The sequence below is a fragment of the Lytechinus variegatus genome, chromosome 2, assembly GCF_018143015.1.
Source record: "Lytechinus variegatus isolate NC3 chromosome 2, Lvar_3.0, whole genome shotgun sequence".
In the NCBI taxonomy this organism is placed as follows: Eukaryota; Metazoa; Echinodermata; class Echinoidea; order Temnopleuroida; family Toxopneustidae; genus Lytechinus; species Lytechinus variegatus.
The window spans coordinates 10,753,283-10,763,103 of NC_054741.1; the positions used below are offsets into that span (position 1 = coordinate 10,753,283).

General features: G+C 34.4%; 1 protein-coding gene across 1 annotated transcript in view; it reads right to left on the reverse strand.

Annotated features, from left to right (window-relative positions):
- LOC121407297 (kinesin-like protein KIFC3) overlaps positions 1-8,757 on the reverse strand; it is a 32,984-nt gene extending 24,227 nt beyond the window's left edge. The window contains exons 1-3 of the mRNA XM_041598283.1: positions 8,432-8,757; positions 6,840-6,980; positions 1,604-1,718 (exon numbers count right to left, since the gene is read on the reverse strand). Of these exons, the coding sequence (XP_041454217.1) occupies positions 1,604-1,718; positions 6,840-6,863 (139 nt within the window). The 5' untranslated portion in view covers positions 6,864-6,980; positions 8,432-8,757. The remainder of the gene's footprint in view (positions 1-1,603; positions 1,719-6,839; positions 6,981-8,431) is intronic.
- Between the last annotated feature and the right edge of the window lie 1,064 nt (positions 8,758-9,821).

The window sequence follows — 9,821 nt, forward strand, 5'->3', positions numbered from 1 at the left end:
GTATTTAGGATTGATTTTCTTTTAACAAGAAAATAATATATGATATGCTCAGCCAGTCAAAGAGGATTGTTATTGGTTGATTTATGAATAAAAATGAAATTAATGAATTAATATGTATCAATATTCATCTGCGTAGATGCCCTACTTGTGTATACCTACCCAATTTAGCTCTTTATAAGTTTCTTTTATGACTACTTGGTTTAATACAAATGATTGGATTAATTCACTTTTTTCCACAAAAATCTCTCTCAGATGTCTATCTGGATAGAAAATCATCTCTTCTTTCCACTGATGTTATTATATCATCATTTTTCTTTTTAAGTTATTAAAATCAATTCATTATTATAAATTATTATAAACTGCAATTTGTATTTATATTTGGACAATATCTTCTCACTCTTCTAAAATTCAATTACTAGTATCAATTCTACACTACTTGATCACAAACAACATACAGGTGACAATTATTAAACCATGAACAACATTTTTTTCTTAATCATTCCTTCCAAAAACTACAAGTAAGTAATGCTACATGTATGTACACATACATTATAAGCATACATGTATACATTGTTATATGCTCAGCGGAGCAGAGAAAACAGCATGTTCCACATGGATGAAAGTGTTATTGTCTTGCTAATAATAGAGTCTTCTTGCAGCAGAAAACAAGTCTTTTATATGCTAAAATTAGACCTTCAGTGTATTCAATTCAAGAAAGGAATCAGAAAAATCACGCAAGAGTATTTTCTTACTCTTACTTTTCATGAAGCTTCACAGAAAAGTGATGTCATTACATTTTTTTTTCCTGACTGTATCTTGTTTGTTGTTTCCATACTAGAGTCTGATGAAGAGACTGATTTGAGGGAAAGCAAACTATTGTCATTGTACAATTGGTAGTCTTACAACTGACTTAATATCATACAAAATACTTAAAGTGAGAGTGCCTACATTTAATTTTATCACTAACTTCCTCACACCCCACAATACACTTCCATCCTAGGAGGCATCTTATTTCTCAAAATATTGGTAGTCTTACTGCTGACTTTACAACATCTGACAAAATATTGAAAGTGAGAGAGACTGCCTTTATTTTCACAGTAATTTCATCAGTAACTTCCTTTCTGTCACTTTCTTATTCTTTGTCACTTTCTTCTATTTCAGTGTTTTCTTGATTTCTCCTTCCTCCCTCTTTGTCCACCCCCTTCATTTTATTATGGTCTTCTAAATCTGTTTACCCATTAGCTCTTCTACATCTTCCCCCTCCTCAAAGGCAAAGGGGAGGGAGGTGGGAGGATCAACTGCATGTATATCAATGTACAAGTACACATGCACTAACAGAAAAAAAGGGAAAATGGTTTACCTCTTTCTGACTATTACATGTAATTGGCAACAGGGTTGGCTGATTTGAATTACTATGGTTTTTTCATCAATGATTTAAATAAAGTTGAGTGTGTCGAAATATAAAAAAAATCAAAGTGAGAAAAAAAGTGGGCATTTTTCTTTTTTCTTGATAACCACTATACATGTAGTTCTTTTCTTCTTTCTCATAAAATATTTTTTTTCATCTTATTGATCTCTGCTTATCTCTTTCTGTCTTACTTACTGTCATCAAATCCCAGTTCTTCCATCATAGACTCTGCTCTGGAGGGTGTAGGGGATGTTACCCTCACACCAGCATGGAATGTCTTCGGAGTCTTGAAGCTCATGTTTTCATTACCCTAGCAAAGAAAGAAATACAATGTTACATGTACCGGTACATCCATGGAGTTGAAAAAAAAATCCTTCATTCCCTGCATATGGAGCTTTCAGACCTCCCAAACTAGGAAAAATAATAAAAATCAACTTGTATTTTTTCAGAAGGTATTCTATCTTCATCAGGATATACTTGGTGTATTACAGTACTTGTAATATAGGCCAATATAGTTGTAATAGCATGATTCAAAAAGGCACAATAGAAAAGGTGATATATCTTGGGAAATACAATAAATGAACAAACTCACAATTTCCTTTAAATGTATTTCATTTTACTCCCATGCATATAGTCTCATCCATATCATTCTAAGCAGTCAAATTGCAATGGTCAATTGGGCTTTGTCACACCATCAGTGGTCGCACAGGTGTATTTGATCAAAATCAAACTCAATGGAGACTGAGATCAATGTCCATATTGAGTTTTCTTATAAATTAATCAATCATTTCTACAACCTAAAACAAATTACTAAGCGATAGCATTCTGTGACTTTCTTGGAATGAAAATTTTAAAATCCATAGAACAGGTTATACTGTGTAATCAAAATCCAGTATTTCAAATACTGGCATATCATAAAGCAGCCAGCATCTATGAGTTAACCAAAATACAATTTTCATCTTTAAAAGATGCAGCTGGATGCTCCTGAATACAAACACCTGTTACAATGACTTTTGGTATTTAACACATAGATTTGAAAAAGCACTCTGAATTCCCGCTTTATACAGTCTTACATCCATGGTTTCATCATAGGTCCCTGATTTCGCATTGCTTGATTTTAAAATCAAGATATTGACCTTTGTGCAGGTGTCATTTCTTTTGATAAGGATGGCCTTTGAAATGCAATCAATGCTTGTTGAGTCTAGAGAGTGGGGAATATTTCTTATTCCATACATTCATATCCTAAGTTAGATCAAGGCACTGATCTTATGTCAGATTATCAAGGATAAGAAAGTGCTGAATTAGGAAACCCTTCATATATTGAGCAGCTTAACTTCCCTTTTAAAATCATTTGTAAAATTTCTTAATTCAAAACAATGTATTGACTGATTATTTCTTAAATTCATGAATTATGAAATCCATAGGTTCAAAATAAATGAACAAAATAAACATAAATAAAGTAGACATATGACATGAGATATCAATACGGTAGCTTATACATGTACATGTAGGCCTACATGTATGGGTAGGTGAGTGAAGACTATGATAAAAAAATCCAATGCAATAATATGCAGTCAAAACAAAGGAGGTAGATATTGAAAGTGATACTTCCTTGGTCAAACTGATAGAAAAATAAACTTTTACTGTTTTTGAAATATATTTACACCCTGATGCTCCTATACACTTCTAGTAGGCGTGAATATTCTGAAATTACATCTGTACATGTAAGTCTAGCTCATTTCTACAAACATGGAAATTTGACTCACAAAGTCACAACAATGGCAGATTGAAATTAAATCTGGAGTGTTTCTCTTAAACAAAGCAAGCGTCAGCTGTTTCAATACAGACGATGTCAGACATTACACTTCATTTCATTATTGTGCTGTTGCTAGGCAACCATGCCCAATCTCAAGAGATTAAACGACCCTTAAACAAACATGGACGACAATCTGCTACTTAATTTCTTATATAGACATGATGGGGATTAATTTTCCATAGCATAGTTTCATCATGGAGGTGGGACTTCTACAAGTACATGCCTCCATGGTTTCACCATGGAGCTACATGTATTACTGTTAATAGCTCTATGGTTTCACAAGGGAAATCCATGACCTATAAAATAGGGGTGATATTGTCATACAGGTTGACTTAAGGGGATACATGTAGTTCACCCTGAAGAAAAGTTTCTTGTAAAAACACCATTAAGAAATAATTTTAAAAAATTGTTGAAGGATCGAGGAAAATTCATCAAAGATAAAGAAAATTATAGGAATTTGAAGTTTTTGATTTGTGACGTCACATACATGTATGAGCAGCTGCCGTAATCTAAAATGCATAATAAAAATTCTAATATTTGTCTGTTCTCTGTTGATATCCTAAAGGTACAATTTTTACATCACAAATAATGTCACAAATCAGAAAATTACAAATTGTATTTACTTTTTTTAACCTTTGGTGGATTTTCCTCAAACCTTCACCAATATTCTTTAACTACTTTTCTGCTTTTGATACAATACACTTTTTGTCAGTCTTCCCCTTCTGAAACCACACTTTATGGGGTGCCAGCAGCCAGTTGTCAAATCACTATGTGAAAATCAATTTCCAAAGATATCATAATTTTATGTAAAAAAATCAAATAAATGTTAATTTATATAATTTTCAAAAGACAAAATTTGTTCTTTTTTAAATGTAAAAGGAATCAAAACAGCAATTAAAGAATCGTTAAAAGAGAATGACATTTCTAAAAGTTGGCTCAGATGTTTCGCTATAGGCATACTTCCAGTGAACTTTTGATCCATAACACATAATCCATTAAATAAATCCCAAAGCGATTTGCTTTCATGCCCTTTTAAATTCCTTTTAAGTTCATGCCCTATTAAAGTACTTGATAGTGTGAACTTTGAATATTAAATTATTACACAATGCAGATCAAAATAGAACAAGTCACATCTTTACCTAAAAATTGCCAACTTTGATTTCTACAGGCTTATTCCATGGTGCTCAAGAGCGAAGTAACTATTTAAGACTAAACTAAGGGTGATAAAGTGCAAGTAAATCAAGATATATACACAATAAGTTCAAATAAACAATCCAAGTGTTACATGACGTAATATATATTGACGATGAACCAAAATCAATATTGTCACTTGTACATTGATTTTCTTATTGTATCTATAATCTATGGTGTGCAAATGCCGCTTATTAGCCTTGAAAAGAGATATTGATTGCCAAAAGTATATAAAGCTTGTGCATAGTATCTAGTTCAAAACTTCAAATCCACTATGAATATTTATTTTGTACAAAATTATATTTTACAACTTTCTCTTATATAGTCAACTAATTCTTTCACTTTTTTCATGCAAGTACTAGCTAGTAACTAGCTAGTGACTCGCTTTATAAGCATTTGCACGAAAGCAAATGTTTAGTACGTGCTCGTGGTCTAGTGGTTCTGACTCTCGCCTTTGAAGCAGAGGGTCGTGGGTTTGAATCGTAGCCATGGCATATTTTCCTTCAGCAAGAAATCTATCCACACTGTGCTGCACTCGACCCAGGTGAGGTGAATGGGTACCCGGCAGGAGTAATTCCTTGCATGCACTGAGCGCCAGTGATGGTAGCTCGAGCTAATGCCGGGGTAATAATAGCAGCGCCTGTATCCTCTGGCAAAAAGTGCTTTATAAATCCAGCTTTTATTATTATTAAAAGATTGCTTTTCTCTACATGCCTATTACAAAGTTATAAAGCTATCCACTAGCTAGCTAGCGGCAAGCTAGCGACTAGTCAGCGTTTACTACGTACATGTATGAAGTTTCTACACTATGAGGTTACATAGTAGCTTTCCTATATAATGAATTCTCACAAATTTAACAAAATGATAACAAACGCCTGAATTTGACAATATCGGTTAACTTCAACCTGGGTTCAGCGGGGTGTGTATTGCTTGATAATTACATGTATCTACACTTGAAAAGCTCTAATAATTGGCATTTTGGGCAAATTTACACCTATTGCTAGGGTTCAGTTTAATTGTTTCACATTTTTAGATAATTAGACAACTAATTTCATACATTTAGAATGATTTTGTTCCTTCAAAATGGTGTTCTGTCCATTAAAAACACCAAAGTCCCAAATTTAAATATTCAAGGGAGATATTTTGAATACATATATGCACAACCAACCTTAAATGGGGGAGGGGGTGTCTGTAAGTTTTAAGCCATCAATATATCATTTCATAAACTTACACAAAAAAACACTTTACAATACTACTACGGTAATCAACTATAGGTAAACCATAGTCAATGCAGTCAATGGACATAAAATTTAGCACCCATTAAAAATCAAAGGAACGCATGCATTATCTGACCTTTCAAAGAGCAGAATCAAGTGCACTTTAAACATGAAATTCTGCTTCCATCTAGGTAAAAGTTCACTCACATTTGTAAACCAGGCAAAGTTACTTTTTTAGTGCATTTCTTTTAAAATCATATTTTCTATATTTTTGACAGAAAATTATACTTATAACTGGGAAATTAGCCTAAAAGCAGGCATTTGAATCTCTCACAAGAGCTAGTGCTTAAATATCTATGAATACTTAAAAAAACAAAATTATTGATCAAACAACCAATAATCTACATATACATGTACAGCATCTCTCTCTCTCTCTCTTCTCATCTGCTCCACTTTAATAGACAAAATAATAGTAATAGGGACTTTTTGATACATATATCTCATTCATTAACATGCCGGATAAGCTTTTATTGGTTTGTCTTTTTACTATATACATGTAGATGCATCAGTACAGTATGTATCAAAGTCATTCATCAGAGAAGTGACTTTGATTCAGTGACCGACGGATCAGCCTTTTATACATGTAGATACATGTAGATCTATATCCTTTTCTTTTTAATAAAAATTATCCATGTATCAAAGTCACTTCATCATTATTCATATAATTAACATCCCTTTAAAGATACATTCCAGTTTTGGTAACGATCTCAAAATGACTCTTTACAGAATCTAATATAATTATGACCACCCAAGTGTCTGTTTGTATGAATAAAAAATATGTGCCATAGGATTCTGGAAGAATTGTGTAATCGCTGAGAAATCAGCAAAATAAGCGCGGATTAGGTCACTTCCGTCTGGTCTTTATTCAAGCAATAATAATACACTGTCCCACGTGTGCCTATCTGTGTTGGTAATATTCAGTGTGTACATTTTTCAGTGTAGATTTCAAGATTTCACAAAGTTCAGTTTATGTAACTGTACCAGATCTAGATCCTCGACGATAAGCTGACAATTAAGCCTGGTTTTACAGACTTTCTCATGAAATCAGTGTTTACTGCAACTACTGGCATTTCTCTTTAACATGGTGATATGATGCTTAAAATCTTGAGAAAAGTAATTACAAGGAAATGTATATCTAAGTACTTACTCTGGGACTAGTATGATGATACATGGTGATGGTCTGATGGATTTCCTGATATTGAAGCCTGACATGCACTTTGAAGAAATCAAGTCATACTCGGTAAGTTTGTTACCAATACATGTATGATCATCATCACAAACATACCATCTACAAGAAAAATAAAGAATAGGAAATAATGCTGACAAAAAGCTGGGCACAAGAATCTGAAACTCAAGAAAGATGAACATGATCATCCTATATGCACTGGCTATTACCTAGATCCCTATCTAGATTTAAGTACAGTATAATGGTGGGCCCCAAGTCTGCGCACCTAACAATTTGAGTTAAGATTTAACATGAATTTCTTCTTATTTCACAAAATCTTTTGGTTAATAGTGTTCCTTACATTATTAAGAGTAAGTGTACCAAATTTCTCATTAAAAAATGAAAGAAAATATAAGATTTTCTTGAAAAAACCTCGGGCGGTCATTTTCAGATTGAAAAAAAAAATGGTACCCCATGTCTGCGCACTCATTCACTTTGCACACGATTCGGGGATTTTGATGATAAAGGCTGCATTTTGAGGCCGTCACATGAAATGCCCTGAATTCATTATATTTCCACCATTTTGATTCGGATTTTTTAATGAATACCTGCCTATGTATTGCATGTGTAAAGTTCGTGCCCGTTGTGTATCTTCTTTTACTAGAATCGCGCAAATACGTGGGTGCGCAGACTTGGGAGACTGCGCAGACATGGGGGAACTGACCATACATTATTTTAAGAATGAATTAGGTCAAAAAGATGGACTGAGGCCAAATCAGTGTCCATAGATCCAAAACAACTTTCCAGAAACTGAATGCCAAATTTCCCGAAATTCATAAACATTTCCTTGAAGTTTCAAGATTGATTTTTAACTAAAATACATGTAGGGCAATAATAAATCGAGCCTAAATTTGGTCTAAGTGACCAAAACAAGGAATTTAACATTTTTTGGTTCACGCCCTCTTTTGAAATAGGAAAAAAATCTGAAATGTGAGGTTGGAACGCAAGAAAATTTTGAGCAACATATCAAAAGTTGCTACGTTTATTATTGTGAATTGTAAATTTTGCATTTCCCAGAAATTTTTCATTTCCCAAACTTATCCTGGAAAAGGTCAAAATCTCCTGAATTACGGGAAGAGTGGAAACACTGGGCCAAATAAAATACCGTGTAATTTGTATAAAAATCATGTGCCTAAACGTATTCCAAGGATGATAGGCCTAAATAAATTCCTCCGATACAGATATCAGCCCATGCATGTAATGTAATTAAAATACTATCAAGGTTTTCTTATGGGTATCTTTCCACTTCCAGACAGTGCAATCTTCCAGACAGTGCAATCTTATGAGAGCCTATATCGGCAACCCGTCTTCAACTTAGAGAAGGCTACGGTATGCACCCGTCGCATACACTGCACTGATTCGAGACCGAAACTAAAGTCCGAAGTATTCTGCTCTAAATTTAATCCTTATACGGTAGTACTCGAGACATCCGGATTCTAAAGACATAAAATTTGACATGAAACTAATGTGAAACACATTTACATTTATATTATTATGATTTGAGAGCTACTTACCACGCAAATAAATATTTCCTTCCTTCGATAGAGCTAGAGTTGGCTTCCAAGTCCCAGCACTGGTGTCAAATCCGCAGTGCATGCACAGGTCTCGCCACCAGCTCGATCGACCGGGCCGGTTGCGTTGCCGGTGACACGCAGAGGAGATCCTGAGCGTTCCTAGCGATATCGCAGTTATGGAGACGAGACGCTTTTGATTGGAGGCGATGAGAATTGAGGTCACTAATAAAGAAGCCGGATGTGTAAATACAGTGGTATCCGCCAGCTGATCACTTTGAAATTTGAAGACGGCATACCTGTATAGGAATCAGCTAGGGGGAGGGGAACAACATGAACCTGGGAAACGGGGGTGCTGGGGGTGAAAGCACAACAATATTTTCTTGAGGTGCTGTGTGTAGTATTCTCCAGAGACTGCGCCCCAGGTATTCTGGAAGATGTGTAAAAATTTAATAATGTAACCAAAATGACTTACATTTTGTAGTGAAACTTTTTTTTTTCTTTTCAAATTTTTCTCCGGACCAATTTCACTTCCATTTTGTAGTGAAAACTTTTTTACATGTAAGTAAGTACCTTTGTAAATGACAATTTCTAGCATTGACCCCAAAAATAAATAAATGAATGAATTAATTAATTAATATATAATAAATAATTAAAAAAGGTGCGGTGCACGTGATCACCAAATGACTTTCCAACATGAACAAAAATTGATAAAAGGTGCAACAAATTACCCCTGTGCCTCATCAGTTTAGCATTTATGCCGAAAATTCACAAAATAAACAATGTTTTGAAAACGTAATAAAACAAAATATTGGCTTTAATTAATAACAAAAATTTACTGTTATATGTATATGGGGTCAATTCAAAAGTTAGATAAGCCTAATGAGAGAAAAAATATAGAAATAATTATGTAGAGATATAGGCCTAAATGAGCTCACCGGGTACCCCGGTAAAAGGCCAGCGGATGGCCGAGTGCAAAAATATTATTGCATATTGACTGAGGGGAATTGAAGCAGATTAAACAAGATCATTAGGCTTGCACTTTGGTAACATGACATCGCGGCTATTATATAGAAATATACCATTTATGAAAGCGGTGCCAACACGGGGCGAGTTGAGAGTGAAATTCCCCGTAGGCGTAGGCGGCGGAAGCGGGGGGGGGGTTGCAAGGGGGACAGGTCCCCCCTAAATTTTAGGAGGGGATGCCCCCCCCTAAAAAAAGAAAGAGAGGAAGAAAAAAAGAAGGAAGAAAAAAGGGAGGAAGAAAGAAAAGAAAAGAAGAAAGGAAGATCGAGGAAAAAGATAACAAATAAACTGAATAGCTGAAACAAAGAAATATTCAGACCTACAATTTTATGTAGAATAGTAAAACTGTCTTTTAAACTCGCTCCCA